Source organism: Periplaneta americana, chromosome 3 (assembly GCF_040183065.1).
Source record: "Periplaneta americana isolate PAMFEO1 chromosome 3, P.americana_PAMFEO1_priV1, whole genome shotgun sequence".
Lineage (NCBI taxonomy): Eukaryota > Metazoa > Arthropoda > Insecta > Blattodea > Blattidae > Periplaneta > Periplaneta americana.
Window position 1 is genome coordinate 138,578,041 of NC_091119.1, and position 26,887 is coordinate 138,604,927.

General features: G+C 33.7%; 1 protein-coding gene across 7 annotated transcripts in view; it reads right to left on the minus strand.

Annotated features, from left to right (window-relative positions):
* Nucleotides 1-26,887, minus strand: part of hfp (Poly(U)-binding-splicing factor hfp) — an 84,622-nt gene that overhangs the window by 38,314 nt on the left and 19,421 nt on the right. For 5 of the 7 annotated variants that reach the window (XM_069821677.1, XM_069821682.1, XM_069821680.1 and 2 more), the window contains exons 3-5: nucleotides 13,947-14,057; nucleotides 12,998-13,158; nucleotides 2,909-2,967 (exon numbers count right to left, since the gene is read on the minus strand). In XM_069821677.1, coding sequence (XP_069677778.1) covers nucleotides 2,909-2,967; nucleotides 12,998-13,158; nucleotides 13,947-14,057 — 331 coding nt within the window. Of the gene's footprint in view, nucleotides 1-2,908; nucleotides 2,968-3,144; nucleotides 3,192-12,997; nucleotides 13,159-13,946; nucleotides 14,058-26,887 lie in introns of all 7 variants that reach the window. The other 2 variants (XM_069821681.1, XM_069821678.1) reach the window with 1 other exon arrangement.

A 26,887-nucleotide genomic window follows, 5' to 3' on the forward strand; every position in this document is an offset into this window, starting at 1 on the left:
CTATTGTTTGATCACTTATTCACATCAGAAGCATTTAATTTAAACTGTTTTATCTACAACAAAACCACCACTCTAGCTGTAAAAAGTTAACAAACTTAGCAAAGAATGATTAAACTCTTCAATAATCAATTGTGAAGATTTATTCCCATAGCCCAGGCCTGGCTGTGTGATTCACATTACGAAACTCTCAGCTGAGACTGTATGAATGTTAACCATCCAGGAGAAATGACGTTCAGCAGAGAAAAAAAAAAGTTATTTAAGACGAAAATTGAAGCTTCTCTATACTTCGAAATACGAAGTTCAACGAATCTTCGAGTTTCCACAAATTTTTAAAGATAAAAATTATTAACTATCTTCATGTTCAAGGATATGTGCAAATGCAGCATTAAATAAATTTCTTTCAGAAATGAAAGATAATCGTAGTAAGTACAAAAATACATTGTACCTACCTTGTGAAACTGCCAAGTTTCATATATAAGCTTTGTGATTTAAATCGCATACAGTATTGTGGCAATTAAACCTTTTAGTGCCTTGAGTATAACACCTATTCAGAATAGGAAATGTCACTTTCTAGAATTTATGGTAAGCATGAAAATAAATTATTATTATAGAAGATTAACTTTATGCATTACCCTACAATAATACATTTAACTTCTAATCTCACAAAAAGTTAAATTATAAAATTCTAATGTAAATGACCTTCACATTTAAAGCCTGAAGCTCAATGTACTATAATGCAATTAGTTGTGACTCTGAACATATTCTTAAAAAGTACTTGCCATTCCTCCAAACATCAAGACAAACAGGCCACAACGTAGAGCAAAGAAGTAAAGGTGTGATATGCAATTCGAGGATTTGTATTTTCATACATCTTTTAGAACAATATCACTATTAACAATCACTGAACTGAATGACAATGTATAATGGAACTAAAAAAAAAAATATTGGCAATTATAAAAAATACCATTCTATTGGAAAAGGGACTACAGAACTGTATTTTATACCTATTTTATACAAATCCTCTAGGCTATGTTCATAATGCAGTTCCAACTCGTTTGTAATGTGAATAAATTGGACTAATGCTTCAACAACATTTATGCAAAGCTATGTTGCCACATTTATGATCTATATTATTTATTTATAATTACCAGTTAGTGAAGTGTTTGCTTTAACGTAATATTTCCATGCATTCTAAATGAAACTATATTAGACGCAAGAATAAAACTGTGCATTTCAGAACTCCATTTACGATGCCAGATTCCAAATGGGCTAGAGGACTCCAAGTAGAAGATCACTATTAGAAACTTAGTTAAGTAAAAGAAAAAAAAGAAGAAGAAGGATGAGGATGAGAAACAACTCAATTTACTAATTCATGCATGTTTCTGCCCCTCTCACAAGAACAAATATGAAATAATGCTACGAAAATTAATTTGAAAATAGAACGTTGAATGCTAATTCAGAAACAGACTGATATTAAAAGAAAAACATATGAAACAAAATATTACGAAAAAACTAATACAATTTAAATTAAATCCCAGTTAAATTTACATTAAGAATATTTACGTGAATATACAAGGCGTTTCAACAACCTTGTTACAAACTTTTAGGGATGACAGAGGCGGTCAATTGCAATAATTTTCATAAGAAACCAAAGTCCAGAAACTTTGCTTTCATATGTGCAGTCACTGTAAGCAGCTAACATCAAACTTAAGGCCATCCTTCTGAAGTCCAGTTGCAGACTTTCAGTTTCTGAAAATGTAGGTGAATCTTCAAACATTATGAGCTAGTTGGCATCATAAATTATATTTTGACTGATAAAAGCCTTGCAGCTTTTCTTCAATGGCCATTTGCTCTTTTCATAAATGAAATGCGTATCAGCAAGTTCCCTTAATGTGACTCTTCCCGCAATGACAAGAAACTAATGAAACCAAAATTATGATCTGTAACATAACGTCATACAAGGACAACTCAACATACATTTTTAAACTGAGGTGAGATTTAAAGTGCACTGGCCATGAGTTTGATGCCAGATGGCTATTTTAATGTATGCTGTAAACCTGTACCTCTTTGCATGAACTCTGTAATGTTTATATTAGGCAAACATTAAAGAAAACAAAATAATTTATTTTACTATGGTCCTCTAATGTTACTAACATTCGTTAGACATACATCAAGGCTTGTTAACTCCTAAACAGAACATTTTCGGACATGGCACCCATATGAAAATTGTTCATATTGATCACTTTTACCATCCCTAAAAGTTTGTAAAGTAATAAAGTTACTGAAACACCCTGTATAATTTGTTTATATAATCATTAATATATATATATATATATATATACACACACACACACAGAGAAGTATGATCCCATTATATTTAATTATAGGCCTCAAAATATGTAATACACGTGTTTTCTGTTCCATAAACTCTGTATGGATAACTTGGTTCTAAATTTTGAAATTATAAGAGAGAGGGAAGAATATTTTTTACTAGGCCTTTTCAGATAGCATCTGGAATCGAAACCAAAGATAATGTTAAAGTCAAATAATTGCATTAATTTTATTACAGTGTGTTTGAACTTTCTAACTTCTGTACAGACTTGACCTCACTTTACTAAAGAAATAAAGTAAGTAATATGTATCACTATCTACACCAATTCATTTACATAACAAATAATAAACGTAGTCGCATTCAATATAAACAAAAAGGGGGGGGGGGTTCCATTGTAAAATAAATCACATTTACCTATCTTTTAAAGTAGTTTGTTAAGAGATCAGGCTTTAATGAAGTATGTAAACAAAGTTGGAGACAGCATTTATGGACATAAACCACACACAATCACACACACATGCTGAAGCTGTGACATGTGAGGAACTGTTAAGATGGAAGTTTTGTGAGTCTGCTAACCTGCACATGAGGGCGAGGGCCTGTTGTCTTTGAACCTGACTCCTTTGACTAGCCATTTGCTGCAACAAGAGACAAGTGTCACCCCTTTTGGTTTTGCTCCTCAATGTGGGAAACAGACAGACACAACAATACTTCACCTTGAGGCCCCATCTGGCCCGTCAGCTACCAGCATCCCACCTGGGAACAGGACATACAACAACATCTCCACCCCTAACCATACAAATATGAGCACTAACCTGCACATCAATGCTATGGCTTGATGGCGCTGGAACGACTTAGCTTGCTGAGGAACAACACGACAATGAAAAGAAAAACAAATATTTATTATCAACATTTTTAAAAATATTAAATGCACACTTTCATCCTGGAAGTGAACATATATTCAAAATAGGCTTGAACATCTTTAATCTGTAATGTGTCTATGGCATATTGTGATATTTAGCAAAACCTATGTATCAATATAAACTTTATAATGTCTTCTCTTCAGCATCATTTCTTACAAAAAAATATACGGATTTTCAAAAGATCACATTAATTCCAAATAATTACTGATAACTTAAAAATTGATTTCACAGCAATCAGAAATACAATTTTCTGTTAATATCGAGTTAGAAAGGAAGGGTCTTTATCTTTGAACTGCTTATGGATTCTAATTTAAGGAAGGGAGGTTATACATAATCCAACTATCATTCTGTGACTAAAAATAATTTAACATTTTGTATCCCATACTGAAGTAGTTGCAAAATGAACTAATGTTTTCCGCAAGATGACCAGTGTTTATTGTGAAATATACTGTATATACGCGAATACTCAGAGCCATGGACTAATCCGCGCACTCTAATTGAGAGAGGGAGAGGGTGGGAAAGGGAGGAAGTGAGAGAGAGGAAGGGAGGGAGGGAGAGAGAGAGATTGAGACAGTTGCTTCATAGTACAGTGAAACCCCAATAATACACGCCTGTTTGTTATGCTATTCTGCATTATACGCTTTTTCCGTCCAGTCCCTTGACATCCCTATATAAAACCATGTAAAATCCGCCACTTAATACCCTATCATTCCATCTATTACACTCTTTCACATGCTGAAAATTCTAAAATATCGTACTTTAAAGAATACTAAGCAAATTTCCCTGGACTTTTACATTTACCACTAGAGCCCACCCGCATATTCAAGGATTTGTAGGAGTCTTTGTTTGGGGAATACAATAGAATGAAATGCGACCCTTGAGGACCTGCAAGACTACTGTATTCAGAGCCTGTCCTTGCTGGCAGTTTTAAATCGCATTGTCAGTGAAGACTTGACGAAGAGAAAGCGGAAGCAGTAGACATTCCAAATACTTCTCACAACGAAGCCCTTGCAGCGGTGTCTGTGATTCTAGTAATCAGATTACTGATGTCACTTCCGATTTAAATCATGTGGAAAACGCAATTATTCATAGTATTGGATCAAGTGCAAGACGGAAAACAATTTTTTACTTTCTTAACAAAGGGGCACTTTAACTGATAAGATAGTATATTTGTTCTGACATTTTCTGAAAGGCAAGAAAATAAAATAACCTTTTATCCTGCACAATTACAGTATTTAATCCTTAAATTTCTTCAACAAATGTTTATGCTGATTCATATCTTTGTGTTAAAAATTAAAAAAAAAAAATCCACTCTTTCACTCTCGCTAATATGCAGTCCCGTTTAATACACTATTTCTATGTAGTCTTTGAAGAGGTCTTACCGAGGTTTCACTGTAGTTTAAGTTTTTTTTTAATGAAATAGGCAACTGTAAGATGAATTCCAGGATTTGCCAAGGGATTATCTGAAATTCGTCTTACAGCTGAGAAAAAAATAAGGAAAAAAACACAACCTAGTAATCAGTCCAAGCTTAATTCAAACACACACCTGAGTACAAACTTGCTAACACCTATACTGCCCTGGTGGCCATTTGCTGTAAAGTGATGGATGTAGCATACTCTGTAATTAAATTACATAGGAGTTTATTCTAATTTTATTAGGCTACAGCTTTGATCTTTCACAGAAATTCCCTCCCACCTCCTTTGATCAAGAAACTTAAATTAACATTCATTACGGTGTAAATTTTCTTATCTTTTAGCTGACGCAATTTATGTTAAATCAAACAACATCATAGGTGTAATTTCAGTATTAAAACTTCATACAATATGCGGTTACAATATTATCACATGTACCTCACTTATAATGACAACCATTATGCCCTAGTCACATTTCTAGATTAGAGAGATTCAAGAATTACTTTTATTGATTTTCTTGTACTCAACTCTTTCCTTGGGGAGTTATTTTGGGGTCATAGGTCATCAATGGTGATTTACACAGGTGAGACTGGAATGCACGAAATTACTTTGCAGCATCTAATTTAAAATTATTTTCTTTTTCAACATGTAAGGAAGTAAATGAATGTAACATAACCCCACAAAACACCAAACAAAGAGTTAGAGCACATTACAGCTATTGGTTTTATGTTGTTCAGCTGAAGATCAACAACATAAAGCAATAAACATGCGACAATTTAGGTGCATTAATAATGATTTATCAGGTATTTCAATTGAAATCTCTGAACTCGTATCATTTAAACTGGTCCTAATTTTGTTAGTTTATACATAGAAGTTAAGATTGCTATATTTCTAGAAATCTAAAAATGCCACAACCAACATTTTCATGTTTAAATTTCATACAAAATTCCGTAAAGTTTTCAATGCCTGGTATGACATTTACATAGACGTAATAAATTTAAAAATAACTGAAATGGCAGACAAAATAAATATACTTTATTTAAAGTAAGTCTTTTTTTTTAACTATCTATTTATAATATCTATGAATATATAGCAATTAATGTATTTAATGAAATGGCAAAATGTGGAAATATATTATATATGGTTATGAGCACATGAGCATGATGTCATCCTTATCTATGCCATTCCAGAATCAATAAAAAATAACTGACTGAATTTAATCTCTATATAATGAATCTATGTTAATTGACTTGGTATCAAATTTTGTCAACATTAATTCAGCTGAGACAACAACCCAACTCTAAAATAATGCACCTACAAAGTCTGGTCACATATCGTATTGGCCCAAATCTAGTATTTTTTTTTTGCATAAAAAGAGCATGGAAAACCATACTCTTATTATAATTGCAGCCTAAACTCACTTACGGCTTTTAGAGAACCCGGAGGTTCATTGCTGCCCTCTCATAAGCCAGACATCGGTCCGTATCCTGAGCAAGATTAATCTGCTATCATATCCCACCTCCTTCAAATATATTTTAATATTATCCTCCCAGCTACGTCTCCTCAAAGATCTTTTTCCCTCCGGCCTCCCAACTAACACACTATATGTATTTCTGGATTCGCTCATACATGCTACATGCCCTGTCATCTCAAATGTCTGGATTTAATGTTTCTAATTATGTCAGGTGAAGAATACAATGCGTGCAGTTCTGCATTGTGTAACTTTCTCCATTCTCCTATAACTTCATTCCCCATAACCCCCAAATATTTTCCTACGCACCTCATTCTCAAACACCCTTGACCTTTGTTTCTCAAAGTGAGAGTCCAAGTTTCACAACAATACAGAACAATCGGTAATATAACTACTGTTTTATAAATTCTAACTTCCAGTTTTTTTGGGAGCAGACTGAATGACAAAAGCTTCTCAACCGAATAATAACAGGATTTCCCATATTTATTCTGTGTTTAATTTCTTCCCAAGTATAATTTGCATTTCTTACTGCTGCTCCAAGATATTTGAATTTTTCCACGTCTTCAAAGGATAAATTGCCAATTTTAATATTTCCATTTCGTACTATGTTCTGGTCACGAGACATAATCATATACTTTGTTTTTTCGGGATTTACTTCCAAACATCCCTTGCTGTGGTCATGCCAAAGAATCAGTTCCATTCCAAAGCTTACTTTGGGGTTTCATAACAAGCTGTTTTTTTTATGGTGATGGGTTGTTAGCCCTTCACCCAATCCCCAAGCTGGAGGACCTCCTCTTATCTGCTGTCTGCGACTGCTTGTTCAATACAATTGCAGCTACCTTTCAAGTCTGAAGGCCGTTTCCACTATCCACAACCTGAGGACGCACCATGCTGTGGTGATAGGGACTCACAATACATGGCCTAAACTCTCTACAGTCATAAAAGAAGTCTCTCGCTCACTTTTTTTTTATAAATGTGTGTACTTAAAAGCATGCTGTGTTTCTAACAGTACTGAATACAACATTTTGTGGAAGGATTATCAGTCTGAAGATGAAGTGAGAGGAAGACGAGGATGAGGAGGGAGAGAAGAAACACAACGAAGAAGAAGACAGTTATGTCAAGAACAGGATGATGCTAAACAATGGAACTGAAAAGTAGAAAAAAAGCTTCAAATTGTTAAGTAAGTGGTATTATATTGAGATATTTTATTTTTGCATATATAACTTTTGAAAACTTGGGATTATATTAAATTCCAAGCTGTACTAGATTTGGGCCAGTATGGTAAATTACAAAATTTCAGTCATATACTAAAACATACATATGTGTGTAGATTAACCCAAGAATAACATGCTAATATACATAAATACACTACAGAGAGTTAAGTAATTCCCATTTATTAAATTCTTTTACTTTAACTGCTATGAATGTAATGAATTGTCGTGAGTGGCTGGTGCAGAAGAAGAATGCAAACATGGGTGGCTGATACAAGTTTATCTCGAAGCACCAGTTATAGAAAATCTTGAGAGACAAAATCTTGTAAAAATATTGGCATTCACTGCAATTGTTTACCAACAGTATTTAGTTCTGTGCATGTATGGAGATGACTTCGAGAAAGCACATGATGTCCAGGAAACTTGCAACTAATGTCACTGCATCAGACAGAGCATATGCAATATGCATGGACTCAGAATCTCGTACCTTCCCTTGCAAGTTGGCATATGGGAGGGGTTTGGTAATAATGTGGAGCAGCATTGTTTCTGAGATCCATACAGAACTCATTTCCATCGATGGAGAGGCCCTTAATGCCCATGATAGATTGGAAGTACTGTCGGGCAGTGAGGTGTCATTTGCTTCATTCATAAGCGAGAACTTCATCCTCATGCATGACTACGTCCACCTACATAATGGAGTACCTTGCAAAGGTCAGGATACAAACATTGGAATGAAGTTTACACTTTACTCTCCTGAAGGAAGTTTAGCTTCTGCTTGGAAAGAGTTTGTCGATACAATTTTGCCACCTTTGAGAATTTAAAAACCATATTGAATCTGATAAGCAGTTATATTAAATTGGGTTAAACAGGGTCCGTCTATGCTTATCTTTGAAACAAAATAACTAGAAGTTATTTGTACATATTATTTACTAAGTTTAAACGTTTTTGACTCTACAGATTCATCATCAGAAAGTTATGCCGTAGAAACGTTTAAACTTATTAAATAACATGTACAAATAACTTTTAGTTTTGTTTCAAAGATAAGCATAGACGGACCTTGTTTAACCCAATTTAATACCTTTGAGGAGGCTCAGACAGCCTTGCTCCAAGAACAGTCTCATTCCCCAGGACCTCCATGACCTGGTAGGCAGCATGCCTCAACAGATTTATGTTATTAGTGTTCAAGGTGGCAATAACATTAATGACCGTTATTTAGTGTCATGAGTTCCCTTACAACTTTACTGGCAAAACTTTGTGTGAAGGGATATCCATAGAACATTTTACTACCAAAGATGCAAAATGGATCAAAGTGGTCACATTTGACAGCTTAAAAAAAAGTTCTACCAAACTATTGTTATATGATAAGTTAAGATCTCCTTGAAATTTTAAAGCAATCCACTTTTATTGCCAGCAAGTGTATAAAGAGCTATAACTACTCAAAACCAATGCATATTTTGATAATATGTAATTTTTGACAGATTTTTGTAAGTTACGTAGTTTTGTACAGTAATATATATTTATGACATGAGTCAATTATAGCAAACAAGCTACTTTTCTGGAAGTACAAAAGTAATTAATCAATCAATCTTCTTAATGTATCCAGCTGTTTGCTGACAATATAAAGTCCACTATAGTCCACTGTAGTCTATTCAGTTGTTTTTTACGAGAAATGAGGGGTATTTTGATCGGTGTTCATTATAGATGCCTGTTGCTAGTAGCCAGAGGTGGGGTGTAGTCAATATATACTGCAGGGCTGTGTCTTCTGCAACTGGTACTAATGATTTTAATTTACTTCTTTTGTGGTTTATGGATGGACAGTATAGAAGAACGTGTTCCAGATCTTCATCATGATTATTGCACCACAGACAAGTAGGATTATCAGTAATGTGTTAAAAATGTTTGAACATGTCTGGGCAAGTTTTTGTACATTTCCAGGTCATTTGGTTTCTTTTATACAGACTGTAAAATTTTTCCTTTGTCAGAAGAGAGCCAATTGTTGATCCATACGTTTGTAAAATGAGACTTTACTGAAGCAAAAGCATTGGATAGAGATATCACTTGAAGAGGTCTTGGTTGCAAATATGTTGCTTGTTTTGCAATATTATCGACTTTCTCGTTTCCAGGTATACCACAATGACTAGGTATCCATTGAAATGTTATTTTCTTTTGGAGTTCTTTTAGTTTACTTAGTTGTTTCTGAATTGGAATAATTCTATGTGCATATAGGTTTGGTACATATTTAATTATATTAAATATAGCCCCCTTGGAGTCGGTAAGTATGCAAATAGATTTTTCAGAAATTTGAGTAACATACTGAAGAGCAGCATCAATAGCTAGCAATTCAGTGTCAAGACTGGAGGAGGATGAACATGGTATGAAATAACTTTCTTGATATTTTGGAATATAATACCCTGCTCCTGATGTCCCATTATTAGGATTTAGAGATCCATCTGTATAAATCTGAAGGTGATCCTTATATGTACTGCAGAATAGTTCCATGGAATCTAATTTAAGAATGTATGGAGGATCATTTTTGGAATGATTTCCTGGAATTTGTATGCTATGCTATACCTCAAGGCCTAAACCTAGTAATGGATGATATAGAACAATTCATCCCATCTGATCGCAAGTTTATCATAGTTGGTGACTTTAACAGTAAACATCATATATGGAATAATGGACCTTCAAATCAATATGGAAAAGTAATTAATGAAGGTCAACAATTTAAACCAAATATGGGGTTTCCCTAATTTCTGTTTAGCTATAGCTGACGATAAAGCATACAGATGTCTTCTACAAGCTATAAAATACAGGTAATCATTCAATAATTTATTGATAGCAAAATTTTAACATTTCAATATTTTACATATGAAGATGTATGATTTAATGTTGAACATTACCTACAAACAGAAAGCAAGAAAAAAATACATATCAAGGTATTTTAAATACTCTCAAATTCATATTGAGCATAATTCTCTCAAATACTTCTTATATTATAGGCAACTACTTTAAATTGTATACCATAAGAGAGCCAAATATTATACAAGCAAATTAATCATTTACATAAACTGCTCTTTTTAGAAATATGTGAAATGCTTTACATAACATTCTTACAAGTTATAAATGTCAAGATTACACTATATGCGAGTACGACATTTTACACAGTTTTAAAGAAATTAGTAAAAACAGTTTCAATATTAAAGTACAAATCTACAAATCCATACCTCTTAAATTTTCTTGGATCATAATACAATTTTAAATCAAAGTCAATGGACTTCTAAAAGATGTACAAGGTTCAAGTGAAAAGTACTGTAATCTGTCCATCTGCACCTAGATATCTAGTGACAAAGTGATTTCGTCTACAACAGTACTAAAACATATATCGTCGGTTTACAAGCAAAACACATTAAGTAAAAAATATTATTCTTAGTTGTTTTCTTTATGTGTATTTAATTTTCCAATTCTAAGTTTAGATAGATACATTATGTGCATTATAAATGCCTTTTTCTCACAAGTAATATTTTTGACTTAATGTGTTTTGCTTATAAACCAACGATATTACAGGGTATTCAGAAAGCCATTGTGCACATCCACTGTGAACTTTTAGATGTATGCAGTTCAAGCATGCAAACAGAGCTCTGGTAAGCACCAATGAGTTAAGGAAAGGAAATGGAAGAAAAAGGAATGGAAGGAAAGGGAAAATAAAAAGGAGAGAAACATTGTTACTAAAATCCAGTGAGGAGCAGAACTTATGATAGACGAACCTGTATAACAATTTGTGAAGAAAGTTTATGCACTAATAAGACAAATGTTATTGAGTTCATCTCATAGCCTTCTATCAAACTGCACATACAAATCTTCACAGCAAATAAATATAGCTACCCATAGGGGTGTGAAAGGCAGCCGGGTAGCTCAGTGGGTAGAGTAACTGACTATGGTCTGGTTGGTTCTGGGTTCAATCCAGGGTGATGATGGAATTTTTCACATTGCCAAAAACTTCCAGATTGACCCTAAGGTTTACAAGCCTCCTATGAAATTGATAACAGGTCTTTCCTGGGTATGAAAGGCAGCTAGAGCATGGTGTCAATCATACTACTTCATTCTAGTACCTAGATCAAGAAAGCCTGTACTTTACATCCATGCCTCCAAGCACCTTCGTAGTATTTAAAGGGGATTGTTCACCATTGTGGACTGTTAGCATGTTTGACTGTGAAAAAAGGAGGCCTGGGTTCAAATCTTGGTTGGGATTTTTTCAGAGATTATCCCCTCAACCAATTGGAGCAGAATTGATGGGTAACTTTCGGCTCACACTTCAACTTAATTAATTTCAACTCCATCTAGACTAGACAGCATTTCGGAAGGTGGTCAGCTGCTACATGCGCTGTAGCATTATAACAAGTACTTCCAGAGTTCGTTTGTTCACGTGTGAGTGTTTCAATACATTGAATAAGTAAAATTAACATTTACTGTGTATGTGTAAGAAAATAAATGGAAGAAGAGACTGTAAAAAGACAAGTATTGCACAGGCAGGCGCGGAAAATAGTGTATAATTATTTTAAAAACGTTGACGAGCAGGACACTGCCAGCCATCTTGATGCTGACTGCAACATTGCCAACGCGCAAGAAACGACTGTAGAAGCATGTGGTGTGGGATTGAGAAACGTGCAAAGAATATTGTTAGTGAAGGACAGAGGATTTGTTTGGTATCATGCTTACAGTAATCAACGGCTAAGGTCATTATTGTCTTTTGATAATTTAAATTCTCTCCTGCACTATTTGTATTGCACGTGCTTGTGAAGTACGATCTGGCAATGATGAATGCTGCCTTGCCCTCTCTATCTCTCTCTCGATGCAAACGCTAGCAGACTACTGCCTTCCGAATTGGCATTGACTCTAACAATTTACAATAGTTTCAAGTCGAAATAGGAAGCAGCAGGACGTAATACCATGACTTACAGATGGAATCGATCTGAGGATGCTGCAGAACTCTCAAGGGAGACAAAGGGACATTCACGGGCTTTGTTGCGAACTCCATTGGAACTAAGTGTTGTGCAGAGGAATTGATAGATGGCACCAAACAATAAATCACTATACTTACAGTAATGCAGTACTACGGACTTAAAACAATCATTCTTATCAAAAGATCTAAGCACAATAAACCTCAGGTTACGGCTCTCCTCAGGGAGGTGGGGAGAATTATCTTTACCTTTTGTAAGTGTGTGTAAATCTTATTTGAATGTTGCATTAAACAACAGCGTACACTTGGAGAGAGAATAGTTAAGTTTCGATCACATGGGAATGTCTATGTTGTTACGTGATATGAGATGACCTTGAGTAAATCCATGTGCTTTCGTCAACTGAGTAGTATTTACTCATAGCCAGGTATTATTCAATTTTTAAGACCCATATTCAAGTTTTAATTTTGTATTCGTTTATTTGCAGCGAGATCTAACAATGTATGCAATTTGAGGGGAGGTTTTGACATGAACATGTTAACGGTTCCCTTAAGAATATAGAAATCACTTCAAGACATTATAAATTCCAATAAGCTGCAAATATTAAAAAATATGAGCTCAGAAAAAGAAAACATATCGAAAGACTGTGTGCAGGCCTAATAATCTTCCATTTTATTTAAGAATTCAAGACTCACCAATTGTTGATGTGCCAGTGTTTGTTTCATGAGCACCATTTTGATGCTCTGTTCCATGGCATACTTCTTGGCACGGGTCACTGCCTCTTGTTGCTCTGGATTGAGCTTTGGAAGTCCAGCACCTAGCAAGCCAGGGATTGTTGTATTCCGGGCCCCAGGACCTATATTCACAACAAAATGGCAAAACTCTTACATAAACTTGTATCAAAATACATTTTATGAGTTTATGCAGAAAATATACTGGACCAAAATGAGTAAGAACATATTTAATAGCTCTGCAGTCTAAGGAATATAATAATAAATTATGGTTTATTTAACGACGCACGCAACTGCAGAGGTTATATCAGCATCATTGGTGTGCCGGATATATTCTTGCAATGATGAATCCAAAGAAATACATTGTGAAGGGATGTATAAATAGCTTCAAATTCTCCATCAAAATTTATGGTATTTTCCCCCATATTCTAATAGGAGGAAAAGAGTTCTGAAGATGGCCAATAACAGGCTGAAACATGTTAATGACGTAATGTAAAATTTAACACGAGAAAGACAGATAATATTTTTCCGAAGTGATATAGGGTTAAAAGTTGTGTAATCAAGATTTATAAAAAGAATTGCATTCACTTCAGAAAAAAAAAGTAAATATACTTTTCAAGAACACTGACTTACTTCTCTATGTAACTACAGTAATTGTTCTTTTGATTCACAGAATTCTTCATACAATTCATCAGAGTTAACAAAATTCTGCAAATAAAAGAGATTACAGCAATTTCAAATGTAGAAAATCCTCAAATTATAGAAGGTGTATTTTAAGGGGGTGGGGGAAATATGCAATCTGGCAACTCCACTTGTAACTGCAGTAGTTCTTATGAATAATCCACAGAAACAACTGCAATTATTTGATGTTTATGATATATTTTACCTTTTATCATATAAACTTAAAACATACCTGCTACAAGAGGTCCTGACTGAGCTAAATTGTAAATTGGGCCCGGTAAGAACTCTGCCGAGGATGGATGAGGTGTTTGTTGAGCCGGGGATGTTGGTTGTTGGGCTTCCCCTACAACAAAGGTAGAAACCAGAATCAAGAAAATGTTACCTAGCACGAGGCAAACACGAACTAACTAGCCATCAAGCAATCTCATTTCAAGATATCTTAAAACTTTCTTAGATTTAAACAAATCTGGAAATTACACGTACTTTGTTAAAGTGAGAAAAATCATGGAGATTAGTCACAACTCCAGAGATTTACGGCTACCTGTTGAAATAATCTTTTAAATTGGTACATTATTAGTGTGGGTTATAGCAAAGGAACTTTGAAGACCAACATGCAGAACCATAATAAAAAAATTCCAATAAACTTTTAACATGAAAACTAATCCATATATGTAAAATACACTGCATAAATTTGAAGTTAAAAAATTCGTATTCGAATTACGATGTGCGTGAGGAGTGTTTAATATTTTAAATAAATAAAATGTTTCTGCACTTAGTATTTCTAACACTGCAACTTCAATTTCGTCTTTTAGTACATAAATCAGTATTTTGTCAGTCTTTATGACTGTTGTACGACCTTCGCACTATTATTCCCTTTATTCTCACTTTCTTAATATATTAAAACTTACGTGATAAAGGGAAGATTTTAATGAACTTCACAGAATATAAACAAGTGACGGCAACAAGGAAAGAAATTTACCATTTTTCCCTTGCACTTGTAAATAAGAGCCAGTGCTGGTGTATGTGACGTAACATGGCTAGTGTCCAATGGGGACAGGCAGTCCTGTTGATATGTAACAAATAACCAATATTTGGGAATGTGTGAAAAATGGTATTTCAAGTTTACAAGTATCTGTTTGCAAGAAAAGAAATATATTTATACACTGTGATTATTTTTCTGCAAAATATATATCCCCGAAGCACAAGCTGCAAAGTATCATGAACACAGTGTATAAAGGTATACATAACTACATTATTTTTCTTGCATACCAGAATAAAAATGACTCAACGAACAGCAATGCAATGAGTAAATAATCCATTAGTTTATACATAACTTTTGAGACTTACAACACAATATATTTATAATGTGGTGAATAATTTTCAGTAAAGGACTTCAACACATGTCCTAAATTGATATCTAAAACGAGAATAGTGGTGACTTTTATATCCATAATGAAACTTTTTCTCACTGCACTGATAAATGTAATTTTCAAAGACCGAAATTTCTGTTAAGTATGCTGCTACCAAGTTCATCAACCTTAAACATTTATAGTCAAAAAGAATCAAAAATAAAATTAACAAAACAAAAGGAGTACACTAATCTCCAATCCGAGGCATGCAATAGTAAGATTGCTAACCTCTACAATAAAAAAAATCCCTATTGTAAACTTATACCATATATAAGAATTGCTTGCTGGTTAATAATAAAAATAAAGAGCATTTGCTAGCCTATGTACTCTCTGAATAATCAGAGTTGGCCTCAAGTTATAATCTCAGTTTTGCTTAAAGAGTGGCAATGGATCAAGCAAGATACAACAAAATGATTGTAGTACATCTGTGAACAATTATTAAAGATGCAATAATAGTATGTTATTAATTAATATAAAATGCAATTAAATTTAAGTGAAATATTTACAGCTAGAAGTAACAGGACACAATATTAAGGCGAACTCTGGAGGCATACAATCCTACTGAGAGTACACAAGCCAAATAAACAACTATAACACTGACAAATATAAGGAAGGGATGGAATGTAGGAAAGGTAGTAAGTTCAAATATTTGCACCAAACTAATTTTGATTTGGACTCAATTTCTTACCTTTTATATATTTCTACACAATAAAAGTTGCATTCCACAATTAATACTTCATGAAGACATTCTTTTTTTAAGTAATTCTGAAATCGTATATGCAGACATCTGTAAAATTATCTGCTAATGCAACAAGTTTTTACCAACAGAAAATTGAGAATCGAAAATCTAATAAACCAAGACAAAAGTAATTTGGTGCTCCACGCATTTTGTGTATGGTGACACGAGGCTAAAGTTGACCTTTACCGCAAGGGGTAGCAGGCGGTCAGGGTCATGTTGGCCCCTGATTGGTTCGCCCGCTTCGCTGAAAACACCAGGGCTAGGCTAGGCGCAACGCTACCCATGGAACAACACAGAAAAAAGAGGAAAAAAATGAAGAAAACCAAATGGATATTTTGGCAAATCACGGGATGTTAAAAAACACCATATGCTGAAAATAATTTCTTCTAACCATGAACAGCATGTTGCTACTGTTGCTATTCCAATCTGTTTCCATAGACTTGAAAAACAAAACAAACACAAGCAGAAACAATGTCACGAATATGCTGCATGCTGTCCAGTTTCTGAAAATTATTGAAAATCGACAACTGTCAAATATCCCTTTGGCATACCTTAAGAAATTTTCCTTCAATCAATCAAGATGATGTTTCTTTACAGCCAGAAAAGTTCAATCGGAGAAACTATTGTTCTCTTAAGGCATACCCTACTAAATATATCACACTCAAGTAATACCATATTTACTCTTACATTGCAACGAAGTTCAACTCTGACATAACTCCCTGCAAATTCTCTTTTGGATATATGGATAAAAACAACATGATGAGTTCCATATATTTATCTATTACGATGAAAATAAAAACTAAAATTACCTAATAAAACAATATTGTGATGTACTTACAAAGACTATATTATATGAATAACCTTTTATTCATGTGATTAACACAAACTTCATAATGATCTTATCAAAATTTTCCAATGGAACAATGCAATATTAGATTTTTTTCTTTCGAATGGAAATAGAATGAAACATTTTATACTCATGGTCGACATGCTTATAGTGAAACATGAAGAGTTAGGTTGACTGAAATATTTTCCAGCAAAATTTACGTTATCTCTATTAACGGATTTGTTTTAAAACATCACAAATCAAAAAGGTATATTAAAAAAAAAAGTCTATATATAGAAAAACAGATTTCGTGAGAAATATTAAATAATGCATTGGTTTGCAGTTTTGGCTTGATAAACATATGGAATTGCTATATCCATATTTTAAATCAGATGATTTGCTGGGAGTTACTTGGATAGTGTAACGATATAAAACAGGAGTGTATTTTTAACAGCATGATTAATCTCTCTTGTTGAGATATTATAAAATTTTGCAATATGGTAAGAAAATTATCTTTAATCAATAAAAGAGAGGACATTTATATTTTTATACATGCCACATGCAACAACGTAATTTATCTAATGATAGTAGCTGATATTTGTCATGTCTGCAAGTGATTTAGCAGAAGTTGTTGGCTATATTAACATCAAGGACACGAAGGTACAGTCCAACTATCTCTAATTTTCCTTTGTGTTGTGTTACTACGTGATCACAGAGGATAAAATGGATCGAAGTATTCCATCCCACAAAGTATTCTTATATGCTAATACAGTTGGTATATTGAAATTCAACTATCAGGTGATAAACATTACAACTATAATTCATATTGGAAGAGTTAGGTAAGTTTGGTTTGCCCAATGAAATGAATACAAAAATTTAGTCACAGAAGCCTTGAAAATATTAATCCCTTTTGTCACGTCTTACATATGTGAAAAGGACTTTTCGTCTGTGGTTAGGGTTGTCAACTTTTTTGAAGAAGATACGGGACACTAATGAATCCATAAAAATTTACATAGAAAATAGGCAAATTATTATGTTCAGTTACTAAAAAACAACTTTATTCTACACTTTGATAACTAGGCATAAATTAAGAGTCGTTTGAGACAGATTTTGTCTCGCATAATAGATGAAGTCTACTGCTGTTTGCAGCTCTGATTTGATTAAATGTGTCGTGCTCATCTCATGTTTCGAACATCTGTCCAATTATTGTTCATAAGATGAAACCTTCTTTGTATGAGCGTTACTACTTAGTATGCTTAGAACAAGACTAGCAAGTTTTTCCAAATTTATAATATCGATACTGTTTGATTTTAAATAGGTGAACACTAAAACCCATTTCTGACAAGAATTACCTTCTAAAAAGACCGTACATTTTAAAGTATCTCTTTAACAACAAAATTCATCATATAAATCATAATTCACGGCAAACTCAAATGTTTAGAATAAAGACTTTTACATTATGCAAAAATTATGGAGAAAAATTCTCGAAGAGAAGAAAAATATGGAGCCGGACAGCATAAAAATTAGGAACAAATAAGGGAGATCCCAGGAAATACAGGAGGGTTGGCAACCCTATCTGTGGTAGAATTGAAAATTAAATACAGGAATCATCTGTTATCGTTTTGAAACAATTTGTCTTTGTGCAATTCCAATACTTTAATAATAATAATAATAATAATAATAATAATAATAATAATAATAATAATACCCATCCATCACATTAAAAGAAGAAAGAGGACTTAAAACCACTCAGTTTTTAATAAAAGTGTTTTAGCAACTGCGCGCTTTATTTCTTTTCTACATGTTACTGTTTTTTTTATTTCGTGACCCTCAGTTTGAGAATATTTTGGCGTAGAGAACCATACTAATCAGCACTATTGTAGCAAATAATGAGAGTATATGGTTCTGTACAGTTACAAAATCATTAAAGATAATAAAATCATACAAGATCCTGGTGATCCTGTATGGAGGTATTGTTTTTGTGATTGAGTTTTAGAATGCACGACAGAGAAATTATAACTGTGTCACCTGTAACTCTCACTTCGAACTTTGCACAGACTGATTGTGTTAGTACATATGAACACACTTTGTGAAATAAAATACTTAAACTAATTCATTTTATCTTTCATGATTACACATTAACACAATGCACAAGAAAAAATATACAAGGAACCTCTATAAATCTGATAGCCATTGCACTAACATGTCTGTGTGGCTCAAGCACTTGTAAACAAGCCAAATGTCAGCAGCAGAAAACTGCTGATACTGTATTTGAATTAATTTGTTTTATAACAAACCGCAGGTCTATGTTTTATCAGGATATTTACCCAGAAGAAAGGGGAAATGAAAGGATTTCCTGTTATAAATGTATGCACATGGTGCACTTACTATTTCGAAACTGATATGGTATAATATCTCAACTGTGCAGCAAGTATGAACAGCTTTGGCTCTTACTGGTAAAGTGAACAGTCTCTTTCAGTGACTGTTTGTGAGAAATCACTTGTACAACGACATAAGAAACTTTTATGCACGATACTTTAATGAAGAATACAGAGCAGAGAAGTACAGAATATTTCATAGAGAATGTCCGAGTTTATGAGACAAGTAAAGCAACGATTTTACGAGCTAGTAGCAAGAGGTTCTCTTGCATGTCAAAACAAGTCTGGTGTGTGTGTGTGTATGCAGAATAAAATTGTGTTCTTGTTTCATGAATATGCAATGAATTTTGAATACAGTGAAACCTCTCATTTATGGACATCGAAGAGATGTAACAATCTGTCCACAACTGGGAGGTGTCCTTTATTGGGAGGGAGGCTCCCCAGTCTAACAGTATATTTATAATATGCATTATGCATCCCTTCACGCTTTAAATGAAATGTATTACTATAGTTTAATTCTAAACACAGTCTACTGTACTACAATAAATTCTTTGCAACTTTGAGCTACAGCAGGTAAGACCGAAAAAGGAAAATACAGTATTGTGCCACGCAATTTTATTATAGGTCTACAGCTATGCAGTACTGTAATTTACAGTTTTCAACTTAACCTTTACGTTCAGGCGCCATGTCTCTCGAAACAGAACTGATTGAAGCGAAGAGAATAATTCTACTAATCCTGTCATGTGTAGAATACAATTTCATGATCGCAAAAACCTTGGACCCATCAGACAGGTTAAATTTTATGGCTTTGTTTATCCACCCGCTTCCAGCTAACAAGGGGTAGCCGGCTGGGTTAGTGGTAGCCTATGAGACCCTTATTGTCTTCTTTTATGTCAAGGAATTTCTGTACAGTCTCAAAACTAAATTTTCCATTTTTGTAACACATTAAGTCTTGAAATCCAAGTTCTGTCCGAAGTCAGGAGGTAAAACAAGCTTTAGGACTGTGAAACAGCTGTCCGTGTCCGTGTTTGAGAGCTTCCACAAACGAGAGTTGAATTTATCATTATTTCTATATTATTTCAGTTGGGACATAAAAATCTGTCCTTATATGAGGAGTATCCACATCTTGGAGGTGTCCATAAGGAGAGGTTTCACTGTATATTGTAGACATATTGACTTCATTTTTCGGATAACCACCAATAAAGAAACAGTCATTTCCGTAAGAAGCAAGGTATCCAACAATTGTGTGACTAATGATTTTGGCTGCTCTGATGCTCAGATTTAAACACTTGCAGTTTTTATGCATCAATAAATTTTAACGACTGTATATGATCCAATCTTTATAATATGTTAGATGAAAAAAAATCTATAGTATTGTTGCAATGAGATGTGGAGCATGTATCCAATTAGGGGGCAGTCGCCTTCAGACATTATTTCAAGTAAGGCTACAATTTTCATGTACCGGTACAAAAGACCAACCAGAAATTTTATCAACACACCATCTTACAGCAACAAGGCTCTGCACAGAGGGAACCTGGATTCCATATAGCAAGGACACTATGTATATACAAATGTAATATACAGGGTGTAACTGAATGACCTTTTCAAAATTTTGGGGGAAGTAGAGGGTGATACGGTGAAGATTTTTCACCAAGGAACCCATGACAGAAAATGAGAATTAAGAGTATCTACAGCACTGTGAGATGTTGCTTTTCCTGTTCTTGTAATGGTGAACTTTCTATGCATTCAGTAGGCTAAATAAAACATGGTAATTCGAAGAACTTTACTGGCTTTCACATTTACAATAATATTCAGAGTGATGACTGCCAACTTCATTACATAGCATGCAAAGATGAACCAGGTTTTTGTGTTACTCTCTGGAAGATTCCAATCTCCCCTCTTATCGTATCGAACGCTGTGAAGATGTGCTCAGTAAGATCATTTTCTGTTTCTACCGGTGTTGTGTACAGTTTTCACATAGCCCCATTGTAAAAAGTCAAGAGGGGTGAGATCAAGGGACTGAGCATCCCCTTACAATTTTGGTCAAAAAATGAGTTATGTATTGTAGTTGCTACCTAACATATAGATGCATCAGTCTCAGTAGAAAAACAACCGAATTGACAATAATAATACCATGAAGAAGGGGAATCAATATTGTGTTGAGCGTAAAAACACCCAAAGTGCTGAATTCCGATTGTTTTTACAATCAACATGTAGCTAATCACTTCCCCCATGGTCATTCCCTCTTTTATTGAAGATCCTTTTTTATGACGGATTCTTCTTCTTTTTTTCTTAATTGATAGAATTTTTCTATCCATTTTTCATGAGTAGATTCTTTGACATAAGAAGTCAATTTCTTTAAGGAAATTTTACATCTCCTAAAATAGGAATATGGCATAATATATTTTTGTATGGCTGCCAAACCTTTTGGAGGCAAGACCCACTTCTGGGCAAGAATTTTGTATGCAACCCCCATTACCAAACTGTTAGGGTACTTAACCCCTTTCGAAAAATATCTCTGTAAAATTGAAAACAAGGATTATTTTACTGAAAATCAGTGGATACCACCCAAAGAACAGCCAAAATAGAAGAATATAGTGCAACTTGCTTTTCTGTGGAGACTGCAACAAGAGATGTACCAAGAGCCAACAAGGTCCAAATGAACATATTTCACCATTTTTGCTACATGTCAACACCAGAAGTTGTTGTGGCTAAGGAATTCATTCATGGTCTTCAAAATCACAGCTTTTCCTTGAAAATAGACCCCCAAGAGAAAACCAGAGCTACTGACAAAAGACGCCCACACAGATGGAAGAGTACCAATATGTTCAAAGGAACTGGAAGATATTAGAAAGTGTGTTCAATATGTCCCTGATGGTGAATCATGATCTTCTTTCTGGAGTGAAATACTGGCGTAGCCAACAGGTGTTGTGTAATGTGTTATAATATGTTACAGAAATGCTTACCAATCTATTTTCTATGATTTAATTGAAGTTTATTTATAATTTAAAGAATCTCATATATTTTTTTAATCAAGTACCAATTTTTGTAGAAGAAGAAGAAGAACAACAACAACAACGACGACGACGACGACAACATAAGTCCACACAACAAAAATATATATTTTTTTTATTTTACATTTGCAATTCCATTTTTAATTTCAACTTTTGGGATATTATGTGAAACAATGCATTCTATAATCAATTAATTTTTTAACTATATAAATTCATTTAGCCAATATAATGTTTCTTCAAGTTTTCTGAGAATTTATATTCTGTGACTTAGGGCGTTTTTGCAATCAGCAATTCAATTACTGTCTGAAGATATCTGTAATATGAGCGGGTCAGGTGATCAAGTGCGATGGAGCACCATCATGCTGGTACCAGATACTAGCCTACTGAATGTTTAGAAAGTTCGCCATCACAAGAACAGGAAAAGCAACATATCACAGTGCTGTAGATACTCCAATTCTTATTCCCGGTCAAAGGTTCCTGGGTGGAAAAATCTTCACCATATCACCCTCTACCTCCCTCCAAATTTTTAAAGTTATTCAGTTACTCCGTGTATATAATATACATTAAAAACAATTTCTCTCATTACTGGAATATGAACACTTAATTGGATTTAAAAATCGTTCAAGAAAACTCTTTCTGTTCTTTCTTAATGACATTCTTTGACAGTATGTTTCATTTATGTAACGAGAGAATATTTTATTGCTAGCCTTCATAACACACACAACTGAGATTCCAGACTGTATCGAAGGCCACAGCATTTATAAACAAAAAATGAAACATTTCAAAGAAATGTAAAATTTGCTCTGTATTTCTAGTTCAGATAAAGATATCACTTCGAATAGTAACAAATGGAAAGTAACAGTAAATATGGTTTTCATAGTGATACTTAGAAATGTATTGCTACAGACATTAACACCAAATTTTTAATGACTAAGATAATGTCCTTATGAGACAATTTCATCCCTATGTTCCACATATCATACAGTAACATTTATATCCCTGAGGACTGTAACACATGAATAAAAACTACATCCATTGACACGACATTTAAACAATCACAAAGCAACATGGCAAACATTTAATGAAGTTCATAACTTGTTTCCTCTGCTGATTTTTATTCATTACCAATTGCACATACTACAGTAATTCCCATGATGACATATCTGCCAACCTTCAACCAGCAGCAATGAAAGATGCCTTTTTTGTTGCATCTTTTGCCATTTACTGCAAATCTTTTCACATGACAAGCGCACCCCTTGCCAATGGCATTTAGGATGCAATACAAGTCTTAACATAAAATATAACTACAAATATACCGCAATACATATGATTAAGCTGAACTTACAAAACAATTTTCAAGATAGGAAGCTCCATCATGTGAGTCACATATCACATTTAGACCTATTTTTTATTATTACCTATTTAGCACTATCAATATTGCAAGATACAGAGCAGAAATATTAAAAACTCTTTTCGAACTAATACACACCGAATGCTAACAATTATTCTTTAAGCAGGATTCTGGCATTCTCCTACTGCACACACTGCTTATTAGTCACTAGATCTTATTTCCGAGATTTTTTAGGATAATTATCAGCAGGGGTGTGTTTTAGGCCTGATAGGGCCAGGATACTATTTTTCGAGGCTAGGTGGTGCCAGGACATTTTTATAATTTTCATATATAGCCAATAAAAATTGTTGGACATTTATTATTAAGATTATTAGGTACTACAGGACCATCTTCAAATAATATATTATTACGATCATCAACTGCATTATTATTGTCAAATTTTGCATTTATAAAAAGTCATATTTTATTCATATTTAATCAATTTCATAGTGAGATCTACTGTGCAGACCTAACCTCTATATTTAGATTCGAATCCATGTATTTTCGCCTTTCGTAAGTATTCCTGCAGAAATGATGGTGACGACGAAAACAATTCCTACCGATACCACCGAAATCCCAGAGCTAGGATGTGGGTTCCTATAGCCCTGACCTCACTCATTGTGATTTTTTTTGTGAGGCAACTTAAAAGACAAAGTGTAGAAGAATAATCCTCACACAGCAGTGGAACTAAAAGAAAATATAAGCCGAGAAATTGCTTTAATCATACCTGATAACTTATGCGTGTTCTTAGAAATTTTTTACATAGGTGCCGAGAATGTTACTGCTGCAAGGACATCAATTTTCAAGAATTCTCGTTAACACAGGTTAGTGATCATTATCAGTTTTAAATATCAACTAAACCTCTCATTAACGAAAATGTTACATTGCATGCTATTATTAACAGCGATATTGGCTCCCCTTTTCCTGTTGCAACAAAGTATAGTGCAGGTACAGAACAGGAATCCAAGGCCCTGAATGATACTAATTGCTCTGTACAATGCAAAGGATATGACGAGGAAACTACAAAAGACTTTTTTAAGCCAGAATAGACAAAACGTTTACACCATGTTGTATAATGGTATAAAAAAGGAATGTGCATCTGGTAGTTGAACTGAATGGAAATATAATTTCATTTTAATCATAATTCACATGAAAACTACATTAATGAATTGATGATGAAATAAAATGAAATGGTGTAATAAAAGTATGTATGGTATCTAGTGGAGTTTCAGAACTATTCCTAACTTTATGCGAGACCTACAATTTTTACTCTCTCTAATCATTTGTCATTAACACGCGAGAAAATAATTCATTCCTGGACAAAGAACAATGGAGTAGCAGCTGGAGGTTGGCAAGTATGTTGCAGCACTAATCAGAAAACACATATAAAAACTTAAAAATCATGATGCTGAAAGAGAGTGTCACGTTAGGATCCTGAAGAATTCTGGTAAATTAATGTCAAACAATTAGTAAGCACATGATGGGAGCTACTGTTAAGGCAAATTGAATTTCTCACGAAAGACAAATTTTGAAATACAACTAATATTTATGTTGTATATATGTAAATTACAAACAAAAAATCAGCAAGAGGTATATATATAACAAAATAAAAATGAAGCAACTGCTGCACTATATGATGACAAGTCTCATAAGAACTCGAAGTCACACGTGTGTCAGTGGTTTGTGATAGTCTCCCTCTTCTATACACCCTAACCCCAAAATCTGTGACAATCTGCAAAGACAACAAGAAAAAGAGCAAGGTGTTCTTCAATCATGCTTTAAACACCAACTTTATATTTACCAAATTCTATTATATTTCAATTCCTTACAAATTGTGGTGTGAAATTAACTTGTAAATTCTAGACATCTTGCCTTTGTAATAAATTTATTTATACCAAACACCATCAATTCTGTATTTAAAATCAATTCAAGATTTGGAATTGTTCATGAATGTAGAACGTCTTTCATATTCATAGTGTCATTTTGACGGTTTGCTGCAATATTTGTTTAAAGCCACTGAAGTACATTCACGAGAATACAATGTGCGACTATATCAAAACTATGCAGTTATAAATTGTTATAATGAACAAATAGGACTGATTAAAGTTTAAAATCAATACTAATATTTGATTTTCCATTTAAAATTAATTTGTAAATTTTGCATAATACATATCCCAAATGTAAACAGACAAACTTTACCAGAATATCTGGGAGGTCAATCTAAGTAAAATAGTTCATATGCACCTTTGTTATTGAGATATGGTTTAGTTTTCTGTACTAAGTTGAAGTTATTTACAATTAATATCAATCTATTAATTTTACATTGATATTACTTCACAAATATTGTTCAAAATCTCCACATTGTACCTCTAAACATACTTCTAGGTGACCAAGCAGATCATGTCACTGGTCCACCTCTTCATATCTTGAGCAATTTCCATATTTGACCTGACATCAATGAATGCAGTTTACTCAGGGTTTAAATCCAAACTATTTCAGCGCTACCTAACACAGTAATATCATAGTTCCACCGTTTGCTGATGAAATTCAAAACAGTGCAATGGCGAAATCATACGGCCAATAACAAAAAAAAAAAAATACTTTTCGTTAATCCATTTTAATATGTAGGTTCATAATTTATAACGACAACAAAGCTGAACTGACCCAGTGTACATCAACGCTTTTGTTTAGACTGACCCCTCAAATACTCTGGTCGAGTTTGCCAGTTTTCATATAACATGCATACATTCTAAAATCAGTCACATTCAACAACTGAATTACATGAGCAATGAAATAGTATGGATATGTAATAACGTAATTACATGTCCATCAAATTCGAAGTGTTATGACCGTTAGTAAAGAACATTGGTTTCTTATTCTTCTTACTGGAGTTTATTAAAATACTAATTCTGAGTTGAAAAGTAATGGTCACTATCTGGAATGCAAAGGAATAATGGAAATCCTTAAATGATGGCATTTCAAAAATTAATGGATAACTCAGTTCCCCACATCAATATTAGAGAATACCGAATCTCGTTAAAAACTAAGTTGGTCCAGTAAGACCCCAGGGTTGGTTTTATTGAGGACAGAGGTATTTCTCACAGAAAATGCACTCACACATTCATTCTCCGTTAAAGTAAATGTTTTTCTTTTATCAATTTTAAACTTATTATCTCTGTTTCTGTGTAGGGTGGGATGATGGAAAAGGACTCAGTAGGATTAAACAGTAGAATATTCTCCCCTTTTTTTGTATAACAAGAACTGATTATGTTAATAACGCAAATATATGTCAAACAATTTTCATATTTCGATTAAAACGTCTTGTATTAATTGAGAAACATGTACAACCTGATTGAAGTTTAGTTACTGGAAATTCTAATTTTCAAATGTTAACCATAAATATTATATGTAACATCC